The 26444-nt window shown below is 48.6% G+C and overlaps 1 protein-coding gene across 2 annotated transcripts in view; it reads left to right on the top strand.

Moving 5' to 3' along the window:
- Nucleotides 1-26444, top strand: part of NIBAN1 (niban apoptosis regulator 1) — a 457319-nt gene that overhangs the window by 248409 nt on the left and 182466 nt on the right. The window contains exons 1-2 of one of the 2 annotated variants that reach the window (XM_078641441.1): nucleotides 22475-22619; nucleotides 24408-24575. In XM_078641441.1, coding sequence (XP_078497567.1) covers nucleotides 22604-22619; nucleotides 24408-24575 — 184 coding nt within the window. In that variant the 5' untranslated portion in view covers nucleotides 22475-22603. Of the gene's footprint in view, nucleotides 1-22474; nucleotides 22620-24407; nucleotides 24576-26444 lie in introns of those variants that run through there. The other variant, XM_078641438.1, reaches the window with a different exon arrangement.

Genomic DNA, 26444 nt, shown 5'->3' on the forward strand with positions numbered 1-26444 from the left:
TGGGCTCATTCCATCAGGGCGATGTCATCCTCTACTGCCCTGTTTGCCACTGTACGGCTCCATCAAATTTGCTGAGCAGCCACGTGGTCCAGCAGGCATACTTTCACGAAACACTACTGCCTGGAGGCCATCAACGAAGCTGATTCGGCAGTGGGGCAGGCAGTGCTTCGCAATCTTTTTAACTAAGGTGAGCCTCTGTCTTCCCTCCGCCTTTATGGTTTTATATGGCTATTGTTATTACTTGCATGACTACGTTATGTCTCTTTGAGTTTTTTCCATGCTTATGCATGGCTGGTTTGAGCCTAAGATAGGCTACTACTGCTCACTATTCTATTCAAGCATTTGAATCTATGAAAGACACCCTAATACTGGAGAAGAACAATTGTTACTTACCTGTAAACAGGTGGTTCTCCAGTATTGGTGTCTTTCATAGATTCACATGCTTGAATAGAATAGTGAGCAGTAGTAGCCTATCTTAGGCTCAAACCAGATAGATTTACATGCGACCCACCCACCTCCCCTCAGAGGCTTGCTTCTCCTCCTAGACTCTATTGTCACTCCTGTGCTATGAAAATCTGAGGGACTGAGCTCTGAGGAGAAGGTTCTGGAGGGTGCTTGTGCCTGATTGGCTGTAGTTTGGACTAACATAATGACTAGGATATGTTACAAATGTTTTTTCTCTCTTGCCATGTATTCCTATGTGGGAATTATGACTTGGTATTTGCAACTATTTCTAGTGTGTATTTATGTGTTATGTTTTTACATACATATATTATTAGGATTTTATTGCTATTTTATTTACCGTGGGACTCCCACTTCGACGACGGGGAATATTCAAGCATGTGAATCAATGAAAGACACCAATACTGGAGAACCACCTGTTTACAGGTAAGTAACAATTGTTCTTAGATGCTACTAGAAATTCTTCTAATCTAAGATCAATAAAGTGAAATGCTACTTTTGAACAATGAGTAGCATTATTAAGTAAACTAAGTTTTATCAATCTTTATTTCTCTTAGCATGTAACAACAGGATCAGTGATTGCAGGAATTTGCTATATGATATATTATATTTTATTTCCATTAATACAACTAGTAGATCATGGTCTTGTCCTCAAAATAAGGATTGTTTGATAATTTTTAGCAAAAAGTAATGATTGAAAACTGTTCAGAGGAATTCTAAAGAAATTGAGAACAATATGGCGAGATATTGCAACAAAAAAGGGAAAAAAAAGTGGTATTGGCACAACTTTCAGAAAATCCTTAGAAGTTTTCAAGATTCGGCTTGGATGAAACTGCATCACTCTATTAAAACCCACAACATGAGGCTGTTCTGGTCTTTGGTTGGCTGGAGTGCTGAGTTGATAAAACCGGCAAAATATTTCTGCATACCTTAGGAGGAATGAAAAGTGCATGTAGATAATCTTTGTGTGTTATAGCCCCACCTTCTTTAATCCACCAAGATATATCATGTATACTGCAACTTGTAGTTGTCCTTGTGAACACATTACATTTGTACAGATGCTTTAGAAAATATTTGTAGCTGTGTTCCTGACCACTTTTATGTAGGTAAACAAATAATGTTACCTTGCGCTTCACTCAAAAAGTTGTGTTAATTTTCCAGAAGTTTATTCTTTGTATTATTTACCTATTCAGAACAAAAGGTCACAAAGCAAACCAGCCAGAAAGGGGGACCAACAAACCTCACAAACGGCATTGTGGCCTAGTAACTGGCTGAGCCTCTTGCCAGTGGATACCATACTCAAGTGCGGTTTGAGGTTGGAGCAAGAGATCAAAGCAGATCTTAAACTTCAGTTTTTATGAGGAACTCCCCATGTGTAACAGACATTTGGCCCTGTGTGCCTAGTACTTTTATGGCTCCACACAATTTCCTTTTTTTTTTAATAAATGTTTTTTATTTATCTCAGAGAATACACTAGAGACATAACGATGGAGAATATATACAAACATACACAAATATCCGCGGTCGGTGTAGGTAACAGCGGTGGGGCCGCATTGGGGGGGATTTCGAGGGACGATGAGGGAAAATTAAATAAATTAAATAATTTTCCCTCTGCATCGTCCTTCGAAAATCCCCCCCCCAACACAGCCCAACCGCCCCACCGCTGTTACCTGTACCGACCGCGGCTGTATACAAATAAATAATGATAGGAATATACGATGTCTCTACGAGTACGAGGCAGATATGTACAAATGATGAGCAGGATAGGCAAATACATCATCACCATTAGCACCAGATAAAAAAAGAAACATGCATAATAAAATAAATATATGGATAAGTAAGGGCTCTTAACATAGAGTAACAAATTTAAATCTTACTGCTCTCCTTTATCCATGGGCCCCCAAATTCTTAAAAATGTCATCCCAGAACGAATTCCTCTAGTCTTAGCTATAGCCATTTCCCTTTCGTATATATTTCTGTCAGCATTGCCCACCATTCTAGTGCCCTGGGAGATGTTGTGGATGCCCATGCCAGCGCAATGCATAGACGGGCAGTAACTATAATAATGGCAAAGAGAGATCTTAAGCCTGAAACCGGTGTTGATTTATATCCAAGCATAATTTCCGCCTCCGTTAATTGTAAGTCTATGCCTAAGCAATCTGCCACTATCTGACCCGTCTCTTTCCAAAAAGATATCAATCTGGGACAAGTGGCAAACATATGTAAACTATCTGTGGCAGCTAGTCCACATTTGGGGCATATACCCTTATCCCCTATGTCCCTCCCCTTGTTCACTGTCCAGCAAGTTATTTGGTCGGGTGAATATAACATGCATATAGGCTGCACACAATTTCCAAAGCGTTGTGCATTCCCTAACCCAAACCAGAAGGTAGTCCATGTTAACTGTTTATGCAGTATCTTTGACCCAATCTTGAGTGTAGCCAACAATCGAAAGTTCCAGCCATTTACATTTTCTATACTATCAAACCAAGTTAGTAAACTGGCCAGACACTCCAGCTGACACTGGAGCTTGAATTTCTTGACAGCAACTTTAAGACATTTAGACGTCTTGGTAGCCCAGGAACATCATAAAAAGCCAATTACATCCAGTATGTACTTAGAAAAAATGGTTTTACTCAACTTTATATCAATATCATTAATTGAGATTTACTTTAATTCAGTCTTTGACTTATTTTTCAATATTACCCAAATAAGCAGCTAAGCAAAGCCATTTAGAGGTACATTTTGGCTTTAGCATTTGTGGCTTCTTTCCGAATAAACCTGGGTGCTCCTTCTTAGAGTTACGTGAAAAAGACTTTCAGCACAGCTACAGAGCTATATATGGCGATGAACTCCTATAAAATAGCATTGGTTAATGTTTTGCCTCTGAGGCTTGTTCCGCCATACTCAACCATGAAGGGTATTAGGAACAGAGATCCGACTTAAAAGTTATCTTTTACCATTTCTATTGAATGGTTAGGACCAGAGACTAACTTCAATCTCCTCAATTTCAATCAATCAAAAAAATTAGTATTTATAAAGCGATAAAGCACGGCTCATCACCCAATAGGGTATCCAGGAGCTTGCAGGTCCCGGAGGCTTATTCGAACAGCCAGGTCTTGAGGGCCATTTGGAATTCCGGAAGTGAGGTGAAGGTCCAGAGGTGCATGGGGAGGCTGTTCCAGGTCTTTGCTGCAATGTGGGAGAAGGAGCGTCCTCCATGTCTGCCTCAGTAGATGTGGGCTGTATGGGCAAGTGAAAGGGAAGCAGAGCATAGTCTCCTTGATAGTTGGTGAAAGTTCAGGTGGTGGTTAATGTAGGCGGTCCTTGGTTGTGTAGAGTCTTGTGTGCAAGACGGCGGAGGAGACAGCATTGATCTGTGATTCCATGGTGAGCTTGTTGTCAATGATGATTCCAAGGTTTCTGGCGTGGTTGGAGGGAGTGGGTGCAGGTCCTAGGTCTGATGGCCACCAGGAGTCATTCCTTGCTGCTATTGTCAAAAATTAGTACTTCCATCTTGTCTGTGTTCTTCAACAAGTCAGCGGCGTTTGTCATGCATTTGTGGAAGCTGGTTCTGGTGGTGGTGGGGTCGTCGGTGAGTGAAAGGATGAGTCGGGTGTCGTCTGCATAGGGAATTATGTTGAGACCGTGGGATCTGACCATGTTGGTCAGCGGTGTCATATATGCGTTAAGGAATGTGGACCTGAGGAATGAGCCCTGGGGAACATCGCAGGTGATATCCTTTGGTTCGCGGCTGAAAGGTGAGGGGTGGATCCTCTAGGTTCTTTCCGGTGAGGAAGGAGGTGATCCATCTGAGCGCATCCCCATACATACCGATGTGGAGGAGTCTTTTAATCAGCATGTGGTGGTATACAGTGTTGAAGGCTGCTGAGAGGTCAAGGAGGATCAAATCTGCAGTTTCTCCTCGGTTGAGGAGAGTTTGAATGTCGTTGGTGGTTGTGATCGTGATGCTTTCGGTGCTGTGGTTGCTGCAGAAGCCGGATTGGGAGGCATTGAGTAGCTGGTTCTGGTCCAGGTGTGTCATGAGTTGATGATCTTTTCTTATATGTGTGTTGTTTTAATTGTGTTCTACTTTTCTGGCTTATGTTTCACACACACTCCTATGCTCTAAGCCTATGCTGCTGAACCACGTTACCAAGCAGAACCGAGGAGTCTTTGGATCCCCATCATTTCATCTGAGACCGATTACCAACATTCTGGTTATGCGGGAGCATAAGAATGTTTCACTTTGGGGGCGTGGCCAACAGCATGGCCGGATAAGACGTGCTCCCTAGTAGCTCCCGCCGAGCTGCATGTAATCCGCCGTTAAAACACTGCACACCAGCCCCGTTCTGGCAGAAATCAGCGTACGAATGCACCAGACACCAGCTGGGACCGAGGCATCAATATCTGTGGCACCGGAGGTCGTGCAATCCCTGTTGCGTGGATGCCGGGAGCCCCGATGACTGGCCTCAAGATGGCGGCCGGGCCCTGAAGGAGGAGGAAAGTCCGGAATAGTTTGCGGCTCGCCAGAGAATCGCACCAGGGCCGGCCTACACCCGTCGGTGCGGAGGGGGCTGTGGCGTACCTCGGACCGTGGACCGCAGAGAAAACAAGACACTCGGGGCGTCGTGACTTTCCCCCCACCCCCCCGGCGTTGATGACGGCCAAGTGTGTGGCGGAGGCGAACGCAAGATAGCTTCCGATTGCACAACAGGGGTGTAGCGGAGCAGCGCGGAGAAGCCGGGTGACCTCCGGGACAGAGACGGTGCTCAGGTCTACGCAGCAGCAGGAGGCGCTCCGAGGGCCTTGGAGCCGGCCCGAGCGGCGAGGAGCGACGGAGCCTGACAAGCCGGTGCAACCCGGCACTGCGGCAGACCCAGGTCAGGAGGAGCAATAGGCGCCCGGTACGGCGGAGATTGTCCCCGGGGGGGGTGACGCAAAAGGAGCTGGCAGTGACTCTGAGCCCTGGCCCGGGAACCGGAGATACAGGGTCCCGAGAGGCAAGTGTGGGCAGCTCCGCCTGGGACTGTATGTGAGTGGCAGAACTCTGAAAAAAAGTGAGGCATCGTGAGGAGAGACCGGTGACCTGGGGGCTGAAACTGTACTCAGTGTGCAGTAGCTGAGTGAGGATACGGCCCCCCTTTGGACTGGGTGGAGAACACGGCAGACACTGGAGGCCAGTAAGATCGGCCAAAGTTGGGTGCATGGCTACAGGGTCACTGTTAGACGCAATACAACCGGAGGTCTGAAGGGAGTGGCAGTGGAATCCCTCGCCGCCGATCCGGCTCAGGCATAGCGACTCGGCCATTACTGGTCAGGGGCATTACCAACGGGCTCTGATAAATAGATAGACACCACCTTCGGGCAGGGCGTCCTAGGGAGCTGAGCCCCTGCGGAGATCCCTCCACCTGGTAACGGGAAATAGTGGCTCACAGGCGGACACCCGGACCCTGACGCACTAGGGCGGCAGACAAGAGAGACATCACTGCGCGCTCACAGCCAGGCGCAGGACGACGACTGCCGGGACACGGACGCGGCCTGCGCCCTGTCCACTCCCGGGGCCCGATCCAACAGCCTGTCCCTCACCACCCCTGGCTCTCCACGACGACGGGAGTCTGTACGAGCTGCGCCGGGACGCATAGGGAGGGGAGCGGCTGAGAGAGAGCCTCACGGGAGCCGCCGGGGCAATCAAACCTGCCGGATGTTCTCCACAACAAACCGGGGCGAGGAGAAGAGCAGCTGGTGGAGACCCGCGCAATCATCGGTGAGCGGCTCGTGGGCCCCCGAGGATCCGAAGATACTACTGAGGAAACGGCTGGCCCGTTGGAGCGCGACTACTGAGCGAGACACAAGGTGGAAAACAATTGGTCCCGAGTGGCTTAACCACCTACTTTGCAGTTATGGGGAGGAAGGACATTGTACCCAAACCGCCCAAACAAGGGTCCATGGACAATTTTGCCACGCCTAGACAGATGGTGGAAACCCCCTCGGACACATCCGGAGTGCGCTCGGACACTGCTCTTCTCATGGGGGCCATCCAGGCATCCCGAGCCGATATCCAGGAATCACGAGCCGCCCTGGAGGTGAAGATAGGCGAAGTAGGATCCGAAGTAACATTGCTGAGGCAGGACTTCCGGAATTTATCCGACAGAGTAACTTAAGTGGAGGCACGGATGGGTGAAGCCGAGGACTCGATTACGACCTTGAGAAAAGACATGGCGAAACTCAAGGCATCACACCACCAACTCCTGTGGAAGGTTGATGACGCCGAAAACCGAGCGAGACGCAACAACCTTCGCTTCGTCGGTTTTAGGGAAGGAATTGAGAAGACGGATATGGTGTCCTTCCTTCACTCCTGGCTGATATAGACTTTCCCGGCGGTGCAATTTTCACCCTGCTTCATTATTGAGAGAGCGCACAGGGCCCTCCTGGCAAAACCACCGGAGGGTGCGAGACCGCGACCGGTCATTGCGCGCTTTCTTAATTTCGCGGACAGAGACCTGATCCTCCGGGAAGCAAGGAAACTGAGGGAGATCCGTCTAGAAAACGCACATATCATGCGGAGGTGCAGAAACAACGCCGCTCCTTTGACGCTGTGAAAGCGAAACTCAGAGACTTGAAGAATTCCTACCTGTTGCTCTTCCCAGCGAAGCTCAAGGTGCTGTACAAGGAACAATCGCTCTTCTTCACTCATCCGGAGGATGCCTGGCAGTGGCTGGAGGAACGCCCAATTCTCAACAGTAGGGAGGCCGCCGGACGAGAGGAACTGGTCAGATCTTTACGAAATGGGCCCATGTGGGAATTGCCCAAGACACGGAGGATGAATTCCAGGCGGGCAAAGAGACGAAACCCGGCAACACCTTATCGAAGCCGTGGCACAGGAGGCACATGGAAAGGAAGATTGGCCTCCCCGAGAGCGGGGCCTGAGGCGGGCTCGAGATTCACCTGTTTAAGGACGAGTGCTCGTTCAGAGGGGGACGAGGACGAGGAACTTGATAGCTGTGCCTCTGGAGGGGAGGAAAGGGGAGACGAGAGTCAATCCGTCCACCCGCTGGTGGATGCGATCCGGGTGCTGGAACAGGACATGTCGGAGCAACACAGCGCGCCTGAATCAGAGACTCAGGACTCCAGATCTTGAACGGGAGCAGAGCGGGCTATTGAGTATGCAGCTCGGTGATGGGAAGCACGCAAGTTGACACGCCCTTTTGTTATTTAAGTTCACTGTTTTATATAAGTTTGTGTTCCGAACCACTCTCTTGTCCCGGTAGTGGAGGGAGGGTACTAGGAGAGATCTAAGGGAGGGATGTGTGGGAGGGCGACAGACCTTCTCCTACGGACAGTTCTGTCTTTTGATGGGATGGGACTGGATAGGGAGGGAGGTGGGGAGGGGGTGGGGAGAGGGGGTTTCCACGTTGATCTGGGCTGGGGGAGGGGGGAGTTGGGGGGTAAGGGAAGCAGTCGAAAAGAAGCAGTTATACCCCTTGAAGTTCCACACTGCATTTCCAAAACGAACTTTAACCTCAATGACACTTCACATTCATGAATGGCTAGTACACTAATACCGCAGCCAATGAATAACAGGGGAGTTAGTATTTTGACATGGAACGTGAACGGGCTGGGCTCCAAAGTCAAAAGGGGGCTGGTGCACTCCTACATTAAGAGACTAGATCCAGATATTACCCTACTCCAGGAAACACATCTTAAGGGCACACAGTGCACCTTCATAGCTAGGGGTCGATTCAGGGTGTTGAGGCACGCGGGATACACATCCGGTTCCAGGGGAGTGGCGATCATTATCAAAAAATCCTCCCCGTTCACAATTTCACACACCTGGGTAGACCCACTGGGGACTTACGTGGGTGTTCAGGGGATATGGAATAGATCCACATACACAATACTTCCAGTATATGCACCACCTAAGCTACAGACACGTACACTCACGGCTCTGGCTAGCATTGTCTTGGACACGGCAGACACCATCCAGATCGTGGGGGGTGACTTCAATGACGTGATGGATGTGGGAAGGGACCGTTCGGGGGCTGCAGATGGAGGAGGGATACGGACAGCCTTGGCCAACCAGATTGACACCCTGGGTCTTACTGACATCTGGAGGTGGCTACACCCTACGCGGTGTGCCTACTCCTATTACTTGGGGGCACACAAGGTTTTCTCGAGGCTAGATTACGTATTCATGTCCAGGCAATATTTGGAGGTGAGTGACATGGCGGAGTACAAGGCCAGAGGAATTTCGGACCACTCGCCATTATGGATACAGGTGGGCCGCGTCCGGGGCTCTCCGGGAGCATCCTGGCGCCTCGCGGCCTGGGACCTTCAAAACGCAGCTATTCGGTGCGGTCTGAGGACTGACATTAAAATCTATGTATCGGAAAATGAAGGGACAGTGGGCTCGGAAGTTACCTTCTGGGAGGCCATGAAGCCAGTCCTATGGGACAGACTGCGCAGTAGGAAGGGAGAAGAACGCCGTAAGCTCCAGGCTGAAGTCACTGATATCGAACAGACCATTTTAAAGTGGGAACAGGAATACCAAGGCAGAAGGGAAAATAGTACTCTTCGGAAACTTTTAGATGCTCAACGACAATATAGAGAGCTCGTCACTAATGAGGCAAAGACTCAGTCCCTAGCCACCCTTCACCGTCTTTACGACGTAGGCGATAAATCAGGCAAACTCATGGCGTGGCTTAGCCATAGGGAACAGGCGGCCAGGTGGGTTGAGGCCATAAGAACCGTGGATGGAGTGCTAGTTGCCTCGGATGTGACAATTGCCGACAAATTCGCCTCCCACTATGAACTTTTCTATACGGCAAGGGATCTAGGAACATGCGAGGAAGTGGGCCCTTACTTGGACCAGGTGGACTTGCCCACAGTGTCGTCAGAGGACCTCATGGTCCTGGAAGCTGACCTCACGGCGGACGACATATCGGACGCTATAGCTCGACTGAAACCCGGGAAAACTCCGGGCCCGAACGGGTTTCCGGCCGAATTTTTTAAATGTACGGCAGACCTTCTGGGTAGGCATTTGAAGGGGCTCTATACTGGAGCGTATCGGGAGGGTCAGCTCCCCCCAGACCTCTCCTTGGCCACGATCATCCCGATCTACAAGGAAGGTAAACCGAGAGAGGACTGTGCATCCTACCGTCCCATCTCCCTCCTCAATACAGAGGTTAAAATATTGGCAACTATCCTAGCGCGGCGCCTGAGGTCAGTTATTGTAAATCTTATACACCTGGCCCAATCCGGCTTTTTACCGGACAGGGCCACCAAGCTAAACTTGAGGCACATCCACAATTGGCTCCAGGAGGTGAAGGGCTGAGACGAGCCGCATTGATTTCTTTCCCTGGATGCAGAAAAGGCCTTCGATGCTGTACATTGGCCATTTCTCAGTGCAGTGCTCCGCAGGTTCGGGTTTGGACCTAAATTTCAGAAATGGATCCAGCTCCTATACGCTACCCCGAGGGCCAGAGTGTGGGTCAATGGAAAGCTATCGAGGGAATTCCCGATCCAGAGGGGGACACGTCAAGGATGCCCCCTGTCTCCCCTCCTCTTCACACTCACTATTGAGGTACTGGCAGCCAGGATACGCCAAAATGAGGGCATCTCAGGCTTTCGAAGGACGACATCGGACCTCGTGCAAGAGAAAATATCGCTCTATGCTGACGATGTCCTTCTGTATATTACGAACCCGGAGACGACAATCCCGGAATTATTCCGGGAGCTAGGGATTTATGGCAGATGGGCGGGACACACCATCAACCGGCACAAGTCGATCCTCTATGACCCGGGGGGGTGGGGAGATGGACCAGGCTGCCCGACCAGTTATTGACGACTACTGAAGGCTTTCAATATCTTGGAATCTACATTACATTAGACAAGTCTCTATCGTTCCAAAAGAATCTGGAACGGATAATGTTAGACGCTGTGGCAGACATGGACAGATGGAGGCAGCTCCCGCTCACTCTTCTGGGTCGCGCCGCAATGTACAAGATGATAAAACTACCTAAATTCCTTTATGCATTGCAGAATGAGTACTATCCACTTCCGGCCCCGGTACTTCCCAAAATTCACTCTGACCTGCGGTCCTTTCTGTGGCTGGGTAAACAACCTAGAGTGGCACTGGCTACACTCCAAAGACATCAGTATAATGGGGGGATTTCATTACCTAATTTAGAACCATACTATTGGGCAGAACACATGACGCCGATCAATGACTGGATACATGCCCCGGTGGACCACCCAACTTATGCCCTGGAAAGATTGAAGTTGTCGCCCCACAACCTATTGCACTATATCTATGGAGGGTCTGGGCGGGCACCGTTGTTGCCTGCCACTACCCTCACGCTCAGTGCCTGGAACAAGGCCTCGAGACGCATGGGTTGGGACAAGAAGCCGACTCGGCAGACGCCTCTGTGGCATTGCCAATGGCTGACGGAACTCCGCAAACTCCGTGGTTTCCGGGGGTGGGACGACATTGGCATCTCCATAATAGGGGATGTAATTGCCAAAGGGGAACTGAAATTGTTCCGCACACTCAAAACTGAATTTGGGCTACACCCTTCCCAACTCTTCAAATACACCCAACTACGCCATGCGTGGCGTGCACAGAAAATCCCACTTACTGACATCCCGGAATACGCTCCTTTAGAGGGACGGCTCCTTCAGGAGAAGATCCCGGGAAAGGCGGTCTCCCTAACCTACAAGACCCTGACTAATAATATGCTGGGAGACCTGCTGAAATTGAGGCACACATGGGAAGGGGAATTGGGAGTCATGGAGGATCTGGACTGGGAGATTGTACTCATGCACCCACGGGAAGTAGCAATCAAATTCAGGCTGCGCCTCATTCAGTTCAAAGTGCTTCACAGGGCGTATTATGACAGACTAAGACTTCATAAAATGGGAAAGGTAGATAATGCACAATGCCTACGGGGATGCCAACAGGACGGGGATTTTTTTCACACTATATGGTAATGCGACAACATTCAGACATATTGGAAGCATCTCTTTACTGAACTGGGGGAGGTCTTGGGGATTACGCTTCAGTGTGAACCTAAGCTGGCACTGTTGGGCATGACCAACGAAGTCGATCTATCACGCCCACTTCTTATCTTCTTGGTATTGGCTCTAGTGGTGGCTAAAAGAGACATTGCAAAGTATTGGGGGGCTCCGGAATTGCCGGGACTGGAGGAATGGAGGAGAGGGTTGGACCTGTACATGGCAGCAGAAAGAGTGACGTATAAAGCAAGGGGGTGCCCGAAAAAGTTCAGGAAAGTGTGGGCCAAATGGCGACAGTACCATGGGTTGGATGGGGGGTTGTGAGTGAGGGGTTCATGCAGAAATAAGTGCTACTTTGACAGGTTATGCGTTGAAGGTGCAGTAGACTGGGAGGGGAACGGGAATGCTTATGCTGATGGAAATACACTGCTTTGTTTGTTCGTTTTACGAGGGATTGTTGGGGGGGACGAGTTTCTTATAAGGGGGGGGAACTGTAAAAGCAGATACCCTTCGAGGCGATTAGATGCATTCAATAACAATGAAGTCATTCGCCGCCCGGCCTTCGGGATGTGGGCTAAACGGCAATGTGAGACCTTTTTGATTGTATTCAATACCGCAATGATGATCACCTAAACTATTGATTGAATGCTGTAATTCTTTTTTGTGTTTCTGCAATAAAAAATAATTTAAAAAACAAAAGAATGTTTCACCTTGATACTGATAGGTGATAACAACAGCCACATGGATCTGTCCAAAGGCCTGATGGATAGAGATCGGATAATGCTCAGCATCAATCCTACTGTACTACGATTTAAGTGTGCCCATTAAAAATTAATGCGGTAACCCAGTATCTCACAGAACCTGGGGTACTATAACAGTATATAACAGTGGTTGGTTCTGTCTAGCAGGACTGAATTTCTTTAGTACTTGTTTTTGTCCTGATCAGTAGGAAAAAACAATCAATAGTAAATAGTGCCTATACCATACAGATAAACGGCCAAGCTGAGACTGACAAGAAATAAACTTCAGAAAGTGACCGATATATTATTCTTCATATATCGTATCTCACATTGTACATACAAATGTGTACAAACAGGAAACTATATAAAATCATTTACAAAGACATCCTGTACTAGCATTTCACATAGTGATGCCTAATGATAAGGCTCCTGCTTGTACACATTTGTATGTATAATGTACATACATTAATATACATAATATATCGGTTAATTTCTGGAGTCCTTGTCCTTGCAGTGTCCTCTCTGTGATTAACTACTGTAATGGTGTCTGTTGAAGCCTCTAAGCCAAAGCAGTAGTGCAAGTTCAGAGAATGCAACGCTGTGCAGCTTGCCTCATCTTTGTACTGAAGTGAGCCAAATATAATTAGATTACAACGATTACTGGTCAAGCGGAGGCTTGTATTCAATACGTTCTCCCTCATTAAAAACAACAAAGTAATGGAACAAATTCTTGACTTAATCTCAGCCACTGGTAATCTCTGAGGCTGTACAGTCCACTATTTATTTTCACCCACTATACCACTTGAGACAGAGACTAGTAATATGCAATTTAGTCTTTGTCCTGCACCAATAGGAACAGTATAGTCCAAGCTGCTAGCCCAGTCCCCTCAAGACGGGAACACAAGCAACCCAACACTGGTTTTGGCCAACTTAGGCCTAATCAGTGAGGTTTACCTTGTGTCCTGTGGCGCAGTGAGCACAGGACCCATTAAAAAGGCATTGTGTGGTCGAGCTCCTTCACTTATATCTCTCAAATTGAATGTTCTGTACTATGCAATGAGTCGTCTAATGCTATCCTACAAGTCTTTGGGCCTCATTCCAAGAGTCTAGTAACAACCCCTGTAGTTCTATTCCACCTGAGTTACTGATACATGGGGGGAAGAGCTACTAGGTATTACAAATGAGAGGATGGCCGTAGAAATTAGGAATTACTGGGAATCAGTAATTTCGGTCCAGATGCCCAGTAAGTCCTCAGTTTTCACCAGGGGTTTCCACCTACTGTCCAGGTGAAATGCATAAGATCCTTGCAGGTAAACCGTGGATCTCGTATTTACGATGTTGCTACTAACTCGGCTTACCGGCCCCAGTGGAACGAAAAGGGTATTCTTAATGAGGCCTTTGGACTCTTACTTCACCTAAAAAGATACATCCAGTTTGAGGGCTATCCATATATGTGCAAGGCTTCACTTTTTAAATTTCATTAGATTTCCCCCTTTTGCTCTAAATTGATTTCAGGAACTATTGATAAGGCGTTGAAGACCTGTCTATTAAACCAAGCCGTGCAGACTAGATTATAAATTAACTTGACCTGGGCACAATTCTTCTTACCAGCACTAACCTTCCCCAACCAAGTGCTCTGAAGCAAGGTAAAGGCACTGCATGCTCTCCAAAAATGAATAAATAAAATTAATTGTGTTTCTGAAGGAGGGGAACACTTCAGTAGCAGGACTCAGATTGGAAAGCGCGGTCCTTCAAGCCCCACTTAAAGTGAACATTAGAATAATAAATATCTAGGCAGCACCATGGGACAGTCTGCTGGTGTTTCATCTCTCGCTTAGTCTCTGATGGGTTACCCATTTATGAATCCACTTTTGCAGACAATGCTGAGCCTGCCTATTGCTTGTAATTTTTCAACAAACCAAGTGGGACCTTGTAAACGACTTATAGCATGCTTGGGTAAGGTTCATGGACTGGTCTCGAGTTTATTTTCACCTGCTTATGCGGCCTAGATTGCTGGTGTGGCCTGAGGTGATGGCGAGACTTGCCCCAACTTAACGCCCATAGGGCTCAAAGGGCTTCAGCCCCCCGTCGTGTGTGTCCGCCCGGGCTGAGTCAGCTTCCTGGGCACTCACACAGACAGGTCTTGAGCTGCTGTGGGCTGGCTGGTCTGGCGTCCGTCTTATTGCAGCCGCACCCGAGTACTTCACAGGTCTTTGAAAGACCATTTACTTGTTAACGAGGCTTTGTTGTTTTGCCACCCGTTCCTAGAGCCCCCTGCATTTTCACTCTGCCCATTCCTTAAAGTTGCAAATTACTTTTGCTGCCACAGTGTGAGAATACATGTCCTGAAAAGTAACCTTAGGCTTTGTTTTTTTGCAGTTTTATACAGCTCAAACTTTTTTTGAGCACCAGTTGCATTATACAAGGACACATTGTTGGAAGAATTACAACCCCCTGAAATTTGGCTCTGGTTGTGCCTCTACCCGTACTCATTAAATAATGTATACATTATTTATATGTTGTCTCCTTAAACGCGAGTGAACGGTGGTGCTCGGCCATTGAAGGATTTCATATTTATGTGTTTTGTTTTGGAACCCGCCTGTGGCGGAACATCCACAACCGGTCTTCCCAGGTGCTAGGCGCAGTCGTTGTCTCACGCATGCGCAGTTTTAGCTCCTTTCAGAGGTGTGGCGGGAATTTGCTTGACAGCGGCTCTCATGTCACATCAAATATGTCGTGCTTGGGTCTGAGTGGCGGCTGAAAAGCAGGTGTGCGTCTCCTCAGGACGCGAAACCTGAGCAAAGTGGACACCCAGCTTTACCGTAATTCAATTAACCATTAACCCTCTATCGTCGATGGCTCACTGTGCTTTTCTCAGAACAGCACTTATTTGGGAGGGAGGGGTGGGGGAGAGTGAGCAGACCAAGAAACCAGTTAGAGTGTGAAAAAGGCCGCTTTAATGAAACAGGTGCACATTTACAACAACACACCTCGGCAAATGCCTAACAATTCTAACCTTTACGAAATGATTGTCTTGTTTTCCAACCCCCAAAACACCCGCCCCCGCCCCTCACCCTTCATCAAACCCGCCCCCACCCGTACATACCCCATCACAAATTAAAACCATACAACAGCCCCATTAAAACATTATAACTTTAACAGGCCCCAAAACCATATCTCAAAACCCCAATTACAGCCCAAACCAGTCCAGGTCCCCCAGCCTATGCCTCAAAACCCGAAATCAACCTGCACAACTTCCCCAGACAAAATCAGAATTCAAAACTATCAACTCCCATCATGCCCAAAACTGGCAAATCAAAATAATCCGCCACCCAGAAAGCAGTGGGGGCAAAAACACCAGACCCCACCTTTCTACCCCCCAAACAACTCATGATAAGTGGGGGGAGGGGTTGTAGCCGCACCAGAAAACAGGCTGAAGAAAGAACAGACCGTGCTAACCCAAGAAACTTCGCACCTTCAAACAGCGAGACAGCACCTCCCGCAGTTCCAAGAGATATAAGTCCATCCCCATCCGGGACAGATGAACCCCATCACTGTGAAAAAATGCTACAGCATCATAACGGATGTCACTATGAACGACCCGTCCAAACCCCAAATCTCTACAAAAACGAGACACTTCCAAATTAACCTTCCTGCGAGACTTGTCCACCGCTTTAGGTTTAAGAGCATTCCTCCAACATCTCCTAGGAATCAGTTCCGTCCAAATGACGTGACACCCAGCCCACTGCTGATGTAACAAAGAAAGATCCTTCTTCATGGTTCTAAGAAGAACAACACCTTTAACCAAACACAAATCATTCTCCCCAAGATGTAAAACCAAAACATCCGGACAAACCCCGCCCACTAACCAAGAATTAAGAGCTGGGATAAGATCTTTCCATAACATACCCCCCCACCCTTCCAAACCACATTGAATAAACTGTCATTAAAGCCAAGCATAGCGCCAAAATAACTCAAACGAGCTTGAAGTTGAGCTCTTTTAACGAAGGAATGTCCCACAATCCAAATAGTGAGGAAGGCGGAACGAGGACCAGCCACAGAACCTGCAATGAGAAAGAAGTATCAGATAGGCAAAACAGCAGAAGGCGCAGGCGCATCCCTAACTTCACTTCGTACATAGAGCTGAAAACAGTTTGAAGTCCAGCGCCCCAAACGCATTATGTCCTCCCTCGACCAACCCCTGTTAAAAGCCTCTGTCGCAGCTCCAATTCTAAAAGAATGTGTGCCATAAAGGGATTCATCAAAGCCAAGCTGACGCAGCGCTTTCCGCAACACCATGCGCAATTGATATGTAGTAACCACAGAACCATCCAAGTGTTGAAAAACATGATGTTCCAAAACCCCACCCGAAAACTCCCACCAGCGTCGCGCCCAACGCAATGGGCAGGTCTCCAAAGAGGCAACAGCTTCCAACCAAATACCCTTGCCCTTTTGCCTCTGATCCGTCTTGGAATGAGAAAGCCAGACATGAACTCCTCTACTCGAAAAACGAACATCCCCCACAAAATTCCTTTGGTAGACCTGTTACCCAACAACTCGGACACCCTAAAAGCTCCAAAAAACATCCACACCATCAAAGTGGCAAAAAGGCAAGCTTCTGACCTGTCCCTGCAAACCACCGGCAAAATCGACACTATACTTGCTAACTTCTGCCACGACAAAGGAGACCTCGCCGCCCGAACACCTCCCCGCTCCCGAGCCCACCCTTCCAACATTCTCCTACCCAACTCCCCCGCAGACGGCGAGTAACCCCAGAACAACTTACCCATAAAGGAAACGCCCGCTAACTTCCCAGCAATAGTAACTCTGGACAAACCCTTATCCATTAAACACAAAATAAACTGAACTCTGCCACTGTTGTTCTCTGTTACGAGCTCCGGAAGACAAAAACTCTCTCCACGCCAACTCATAAGCTGATCTAGTAGAAGGTGCCAATGAACCTACCACCAGCTGAAAGACCCTGTGTTGCCTACCGTCCACAGCTGCTCCGGCATGGGGGTCGGCGTCTCGTCTGCCTCCAAAGCTAGCCCACGGAATCTCTCCCACTGTGAACGAGACAAAGCATCCGCAATGTCATTGTCCACACCAGGAATGTGTAGTGCCCTAAAGCAAATGTCAAATCTAAGGCATCCTAACACAAAGACCCTGAGCAATTTCAGAACTTGCACATCCTTCGCAGATTGTCTATTGATAACCTGCACCACAGCCAGATTATCAATCCTGAAAAGAACCTTCTTGTGAGCCAAATCCTGATCCCACAACGTAACTGCCACCACCACTGGAAACAGTTCCAAAAAGGCAATGCTCCGACCACCATTCTTCCAAGTCTCGGGCCACTGTTGCGCACACCATTTTCCTTGCCAGTACAAACCGAAACCCTCGCTACCAGCCGCATCAGAAAAAATCTGTACATCCCAGATCCAATCAACCTCCCTGTAAAGCGGAACGCCATTGAAGGAATGCAAAAAGGTGACCCACATACGCAAATCCTCCTTGACTCCCGCAGACAGACGAACCCGGTGATGTGGTAAGTAACGACCAGACAGAGCCCTGCCTAAACGCCTACAGAAAGTCCTGCCCGCCCTGACCACCCTACATGCAAAATTAAGGTGACCCAGCAAGACCTGAACCTCCCGCACCATGACCTTTTCTTTAGGTAACATCTTCTCCACCAACTCCAACATGTTCATTTTCTTGTCAAGGGGTAAACGAGCTTGCATGGACTGAGAGTCAATTTCTATCCCCAAAAAAGACATGGTCGCGCAAGGACCCATGGTCTTCTCTGGAGCCAATGGCACACCCAAATGAACCATCAGTTTTTGAAACGTAACCAAAGCATTGTGGCATTCCAACGAATCAGCAGCACCTACAAAGAAGAAATCGTCCAGGTAGTGTGTGACCAAAGTGTGACCAGATTTCTGTGTAAAGAACCATTGCAAAAACGTACTGAACTTTTCAAACAACGCACATAATATGGAGCAGCCCATTGGCAATGCTTTGTCCACATACCACTTTCCAAGGAAATGGATACCTAGAAGATTCCAATCTTCAGGATGGACTGGAAGCAATCTGAATGCGGATTTAATATCGCATTTCGCCATTAACGCAGAAGGGCCCGCAGCTACTACCAACGACATGGCCACGTCAACAGAAGAATAGGAAACAGAAGCCGCTTCATCATCGATAAAGTCGTTCACTGACCCACCCTCTGGCCATGACAAATGTTGGATGAGCCTAAACTGCCCCGGTTCTTTTTTGGGGACCACTCCAATGGGTGAAATTATTAAATTCTCCACAGGCCAATCATCAAACGGACCCGCCATTCTACCTTCACACACCTCCTTATTCAATTTCTCCTGGACTACCGCTTTATGTTCACCTGCTGATTTAAGGTTCTTTGACCACCGCCTCAAACGAGGCCCCACATAACCTAGATGAAAACCGTCTCCAAAACCTGAAACCAAGAACTCTCTCAACTCAGCTGATTCATAACCTTGTAAAGCTTCCGACAAATGAATCACATTAACCGGTGTACGAGCCTTTGGACCCAAAACCTGTGGAAGATTTCCCTCCCCTGGGAGCTGGAGGTGGCTGTGGCGTGGCATGATGTCCCGAACCCTGCTGTGACCACTGTTGCCCACCTGGAGGCCTAAGCCCCCAACATCTTGATAAAGGGTGGCTCTTCATCCCACACTGGGAACATTCATGTCGGAACTTACAAAACTCTCTATTGCATGTCCCCCGATTGAAGTCCCAGCAGGTTCCCACACTAGGCTGTGTTGATGTAACTGGCCCCACCCCTCCCCGGGTGGGTCGCGCCTGAAAGGGGCGATAGAGTAAAGGCAAACCGCTGGCCGTAAAGATTGGCTTACCACTAGTTGAAGCACCCATAGTGTGTTGCCAAAGGTCTGTGTCCAATTCCCCCCATTTTGCCTCAGGATCCCAAGCCATACGCGCCCTGAATTCTTCATCATACTGCGCCCAAGCAAAGTCAGTCCTTGTGATTTGCGCCTTACGAATCACATCCATATACTTAAACAGTGAAACGCAGCGCTCAGGGAACTTCTCACAGTATACACTGGCATATATCAAAAAGGCCGCTGTCCAATTTTCGATGGTCAATGGGACTTTGGGGCGCTTAGCTAATTCGTACTCCTCTTCTTTGGAACCCTCTTTAGCCCGCACCTCCCTATGTAATAACTTTAAGAGTTCCACATACTCACCATTCCATATTTTTTCCTTCGTGCTTAACATTAAATGAGCCCCCAATGGCTTAGTAACGCCCATATAGGGCAATTTTTTAATTTTCAGCTCTTTACTATGTAAAACCTTTCCCGTGTCCACACCAACTGTAGACGTCCCAATGTCCAATTTGGCACCCACCACCGTATCCACCCCCTCAGTTCCAACACTCTGGTCTTTCACGTAACGACCCTTGTATAGCGTACCCTCAGACCCCCAGAAACTAGATCCTCCCCAATCCCCACAGATACCATTTTGGGCTGCGCCCGAGGCTCCACATTCTCACCTGGACGTAACAAAGGAGGCTGACTCGTCTCCGCTCTCCACGCCACCTGCGAAACTTCATCAACCTTCCGAGGAGCCCTCACTGAGGGGCCGAGCTCTCGTGGTCTGGACAACTCCGCTCTAGCATGCACCACCGGTGCCTGTGAAGAACTAAGAGATACATGAAAATGCCCCCCCCCCCCCCAGACACATTGTCACGCACTTCCCCTTCTTCTGGGCTATCCTCATCATAGTCCAGAATTAACGATTCATCCAACTGGGGAGGGGCAGGCAACACCACATCCTTACGGACCCGTTCCAGTGTACGTGAACGATCCAGGGCCTTACCAACCCTTAACTGTGGGCGAGGAGGGGAAGCCGACTGAACTCGCCGGTACACCCCACCACTATTACCACTCTTAACACCCTTCACCACAGGTAAAAATTGAAGACCCTGCGGAACAAGAGAAGTCGCGCCGGACCTGCCCTTGGAAACTGCGCTGTAATCCCTCGATGGAGCCAGCAAGGTCGCACTTGACCTACTTACGCTGACTGTGTTGACCTCCCTCGATGAGGCCAGCGAGGTCGCGCCTGACCCCCTCACACTGACCGTGTTGAAATCCCTCGTTGGGGCCGCCGAGGTCGCACTGAACCTGCTTCTGCCGGCCACGATGGGATCCCTCGTAAATAAGGGACGTGCCGCGCAAGGCTCCACCCTCACTTCACCTTGGCGCAAATGGGCTGCCTTCCGCCCTACCAAGTCTGCTGCTCCCGACCGCTCCCCATCCTGAAAAGAAAAAGGCCGGACTGATGTGCCGGGTCCCTTACTACATAAATAACCAGAAACTGAAGACACCTCCACTGCCTCCCTACCATAACTCTGACCCCCCTCCTGCAAATCAACCAAACTAACCTGAGCCTTTCCCTTAAGAACAGCGCTCAACTGAAGAGGAGGGGGGGAAGGGCCACAAACCTCCTCATCACTACTGAAATCCAACATCGTTTGAACCATAGCCGTCGCCGGACCCTGCACATGAGAACTCAGACCCCCGTCCGCTTGATGCACCACTGCCAACTCACCTGACACCCTATTACGCCCACCAACCTGTAAACCCGGAAAATGCACCACACCAGACCTCAAAACCCCCACTCCTTGACCCTCACCCTGTTGTAATTGTTGAGCATCCCTCAGCCCCTCAGCCCAAGAGGGAAAAATATCCAGGCCCCCCCAAGACCGAACCCTAACCTCCGGGTGAGCCCCGTCTAAATGCCCCACCACAGGGGAAGACCCCACCACTCCCTTATCCGCTGCTCCCGAAAAAGAAGGAACCTGAGAAAAACCCAAAGCCTCATCCCCGGTACCTGATTGTAAAAGGAAAGACCCCTCATGACCCCCCACCTGTGCCCACTCGCCCTCTCCCACAGAACCACTGCACACAGAAACCACCTCACCCCTCACAGATACCGGCGGTGAAAACAATAAGGGGCTAAAAGGAACCACAGCAGAACCACGCTCCACAACCCCTCCTGTCTGCAAAGCCATCTCCTGCTCCACTGAAAAGGAAACTCTATGAATGGGGGAAAGAGGAAAAAACGACTCACCCCCTATTTCCCTAGACGCCTGTACAGCCTGTGTCCCACTCTCGTGACAAGAAACCAACACCTCAGGCGCAGGCTCCACATGTCCGCTTAGGCTCGCAATGTTATCTATTACTGCGCGCTCAGACAAGGCCTCCGCCCCTCCCCCGCCTGTGACGTCACTAACCGTCACAGCGGAGGCCGAGGCAGAGCGCCGCTTACCCCCACGCTGTGACAGGGACCGCCGACCACTCTGAAAAGGCGCTGAGGCGGCTCGTGCACGCAAAGCTGCCCCCGGTATCCCCACCGGCGCAGCATGGAAATCCCCAACACCCGCCAGCCCGCCCGCAGTGCCTACTCCCAAACCCACCTGCTCGTAGAGCCCAAAAACACTTCCCCGCTGTACTTTCACCCCCGGGGCCACTCTCCTAGTGCGAGAGCGGCCTCGATCACTCACCGCCTCTTGCCGACGGCGCTTCGGCGAGCAACATGCCGCCACGACAGCCGCCACTCCCGCCGACGCCAGCCGTTGAGGGCGCGGAGGCCCGGCCTGACCCCGCTCTCCAATAACCAAGTCCAGGCGGCCCGCCTCGCTGAGGAGACGAATCGCCTCTAGCACGCGATAATCCTCGCCGGCCATAATGCTACCAAAGAACGCCTCGCAATAATCACCTGACAGAAAAAAGCTAACTAAACGCCAACTGACAGAAAAAGCTACTGCAGATACACCCGGCCACCAGGTCACCTAAGCCTAAAATGGTGGCCGGGGAAGGGAGCCCAGCTCATTTATAGGCTGGGCTCTAAAAACAACCAAAACAAGCCCAAAGGAGCCCAAAATTGGAGACTGCTCCAAGATGGCCCCCACCCAAACCTCCCAAACAGCCCGGGGGAGGGGACCTCCCAGGGGTCGGCTGCCCTCCCCCAAGCCCCCCTTCGCGTTGCTAATGGATAATCACCAATTGAATAATCGACTAAGCAGCCTGAAAATTGCATGCGTTTACGTACTTTTCAGATGTGATATTTCGGTGTTGATTGTTTCCCAACAGGACAAATGGGTGCCGCATTTCAAATTCTATCACCCGTCAGCACATGAAATTCAAACGAAACGTGATAGAGCGCGAGCTGACAGTTGACGCCCAACGTAGACTTCCAATGCCTTAAACAAGCAAAAATATATTTTATTCGGCTTTAATTGTGAGGGGTGACAAAATACCTTATGGCACAGGGAAGCAAATAATGTATGCACTGTCCGCATTAGAAGTCTCACGACGGACCCACCCGGCATGCCACAACAGGCAGGTAGGTGAATGCTGTAGTAGGCGGATCAGTGCTTAATTTATACCAGTGACACGACTACTAATATTTGGGTCCTGGGACTTGTTTTTCTTTATTAGACTTTAACCCAGAGAAAAAGGCAGAAAAGGGAGAAGGTAAAAGGAGAAAACATAAGAATACGATGACCAGAAGACAGCGGGGATGAAAAAGAACCTGTTAAAGTGATATAAAGAGTAAAGAAGTGTAGGGTAGAAAAAGATAGACATGAGGTGGATTAAAATCTACGAAATTTTGGTGTTCTGCAACACTGGCATTCCACAGTGCTAGCAACGAGTGACTTTTAAGAAGAACTGAGGATTGCTGAACTTAGTTACACTTTTTTTTTTACACAAGGCAGAGCAATGGGATGAATTGCAATTAATTTCTCCCATACCTGTTTCTTGCACCCTCTCCACTTCTCAGCATAGGAGTCCGGCGACTGCTTTAGCATAGCCTACAGAGCCTGACACCTTCGGGTTTCCAATTTTGTTTGTATCAACCAGTTTATTCTCCTCTTGTGCATGGTGTATATGACTGAATCTTGTGAGCGCTGTTCTGCATCGCCACGAAGCAAATGTGAGATGGTCGGTTTGCCACAATGTATGGCGAGGGAATTTTCAGGGCCCAGCGTAAAGTTTCTCAAAGTTTCACTTTCTAACATTTGCTTTCTAGGGTTTACTCTAAATTTGTAAGTCAGGACTTACCTCGAGCCGGATTGCTAACACAATAGTCTTGATACTGATTATTGTACTGTGTTGCGTTGTAGGACTTAGTTAGGGTTTGTTTGGTCTGATTTTAACTATTGAGGACATGGTGGTAACATAAGTCTGTGTCTCTGTCGTTCACAAGAAGCCAAAACATGTGCATTACTGTGTGATTATTAGGGAGGGAAACCACCCTAGCTTTGCACTACACCCACTCCTGGGAAGTTACCGCGCACAAGTAGCATACCTTTGCAAAAGCATACATCTGCGGTTTCTATAGATTTCTGCTTGGTTTTGGTGTTTGCTAGTCATTGTTTCACTGTACAAAGAGTTGCCTCCTTGTTTAGAAGTTGAGAATTTATTTAAGTTGGTAAGTGATACCAGAGTTTGGGAATGTGGACGCAGAAATTATGGTTCCACTATATCCAGCATCAATACAGTCCTGACTGCAACCTATTTTAGTACCACCTGTTTCCACTACAACTACCCCTAGTACCATTGCTCACTATAGGAATGCACCTACTGCAGATTCTACTACTTGTCCTGATTCAGTTATACCTCGTTTTGCTATACTGACTACTACTGATCCTACTGGTGTTTATACTTCTGTTACTACGACTACTGCTACCACTGATGGGCAGAGACTGGAGCGTCATGGATCTTGCAGTCGAGTGTCGAGTGCTCTCTTCTTACGTCTCGCACTAGCTCTAACGCGCAGGCTTGTAATATGAAAAACCCACCCTGCAGCCGAACCTGCCCAGCAATGCAAATACAACTCCTTTGTGGTTGGGTGATGCACACACACAATCTCTCCTTTGACCTCACCAAGACCTCTCTGTATCTGGCTTCGTTGCATGGCCTACCCTCGCTGTCTTGCTAGCAGCACCCATGTTGTCAGATTTTTTTACTTTGTTAGGTTTTCTCCCCAAAAGACTGTGTTGATGACTTTCTGGATGTAACAGTTGTAATGAGAGAGACCTGCATAACTGTATTTTTTTTTTTAATTCTCCGAAGGAGAGTATTTGTTTGTAAGTCGATAATTAGTGAATTTTGATTTTTGTTTTCCCAGCTACCAACGAGAAGGAGAGCGCTCAGCCATTCATCGTCTTGCCCAGCCAGTTCCCAGTCTATCTCTGGCACCCCTACATGCGGCACAGTTTCTTCTGTTTCCAGGATGCAGAATCTCAGAAGAGTTTTGCCGCAATCCTGGATGACTGCATTAGACACCAAAACCATGGTAGGTGCTGATGTCTGTTAAGGATTGTACTGTGAATGGCAACAAAAACCTAGGAAGTGCTCTGATATTGATCCAACTTGAGTCTACGTACAAAGCAGCTTCTGTTGGCGCAAAGAGACAAGTGAGTTGGCCCAGGGGATTTCAACCACACCAACTGTTGCCTGCAGCGGGACCACACCATCGAACTTCAGATTTTGTCCTTTATTGGAGTGGGTAGTGGGCGCTTAGAATACCGATAGCAGTACCACCATATCTTTCTTCACAATTTACAGCACATGACTGGGCTCTCCTGCATTCAATGCCAGTGCTTAATTTGAGCCAGTGGTTTCTGGTGCTTAGCACCGGCACTTAATTGTCAATACCTGCACTTATGACAGCTGACACATGGTGGCGCTGTTTGTGTGATTTAGAGATGACCAGAACAACCGTTGTTTTATTAATTTAATATAGATTAAAACATCTAATTCCTGTCACCTAAGGCATTCTTGTAGCTTTGAGGGCTTCAAACAGCCTCAATTTTCACGTTTGTAGGAATGTGATGGTTAGTAGATGTGTAGGTACTGGTACAGTAGTGCTGACGGGGACAATGGTTTGTGCAAGCTGTGGTGGCCTCCTGGTGAGGGCCCTGGCACGTATTTTTTTTTTACAAATTAGGCGCTGATCTCATCCACAATTGCGTCTTTGGCAGGACGCCCAGTGTTGTAGGGCTGCAGGCGTCTCGCTTGAGTAGTTGGTATTCCTTGATAATGGACCCTGTTGAAAGGCTCACGAGTGGCTTCCTTGTCAGCCTCCCTATACAAGCTCTCTCCACTGTAGTCTATAGCAAGTAGATATCCATTATTCCCCAGCTTCCCTTGGTCTATCTACCATAGGCACATTTGTTTAAATGCAATATCCAGTGTTCTCAGTTGCTCATAATTGTGCTCCCATTCTGGGTACTCCATTTTTAACCCACTGCCCTTGTTCGAACCCGTCTCCTAATTTGCATGTGAATCTTTGGCCAATGTGGTCAGTAGGACGCCTGCATCTCCCAGCAGTACCATGACCAATGCAACATGAGGCAGAGATCTCCAGATGCCAATGGCACAGCGCCCTTACTCAAAGCCTTCTCGTGGCAGCATGGCCTTTGCACTTGCTTTTGTCTGCTGGTGTACCATATTCCAGCTCAGGCCTGCTGAGTGACAAGGCAACCCCAATTTATCACCCAAAAACGTAGAAATGTACCCATTATCCTTAGCTTTATGACTCCTCCAGCGCCCATTATGACTTCCTTGTGTCACTCTCCCACCCCTTTCTCCTCATAACCATTTCTCCTACCACTCATTAATCCTTCCCTAGTAACTTAAGCCCTGCTCCTTCCTAACTTCTACCCTTTACCCTTCTCTTCCTACTACTCATATGTCAACTCCAGCCTCTCATGACCCCTCTCCTGGCTTTCAGTACTTTCCTAAACCCTTAAAACCCCTCACTTGTCCTTCATAACTCATGCAGTTCATAACAACTCCTATCTCTGGCTACATCGCCTGCCTTCTTGCTCCTCTTCCTTCCTGATTGTAACCAGGGGTGTAGGTTCATCAGTAACATTGGGGAGGGGGGTCATACTTTTCAACAATCATGCTGGCATATAATGTTAAAATATATTATGCGCAGTGCTTAATTTGAACCAGTGGTTTCCGGTGCTCGGCACTGGCACTCAATTGTCAACACCAACGCTTTGACAATCTGCCACTAGGTGGCGCTGTCTGGCTAATTTAAAGATGAACACAACAACAGGTAATTATTATTCAATATACATTCAAAATGACTATTACCGGCCGTCTATCCTGACTTCACACCTGACTCCCCTGTTCATGAAGTTTTGCTGCTTCT

This window comes from Lissotriton helveticus, chromosome 1_1 (genome assembly GCF_964261635.1).
Source record: "Lissotriton helveticus chromosome 1_1, aLisHel1.1, whole genome shotgun sequence".
Classification (NCBI taxonomy): Eukaryota; Metazoa; Chordata; class Amphibia; order Caudata; family Salamandridae; genus Lissotriton; species Lissotriton helveticus.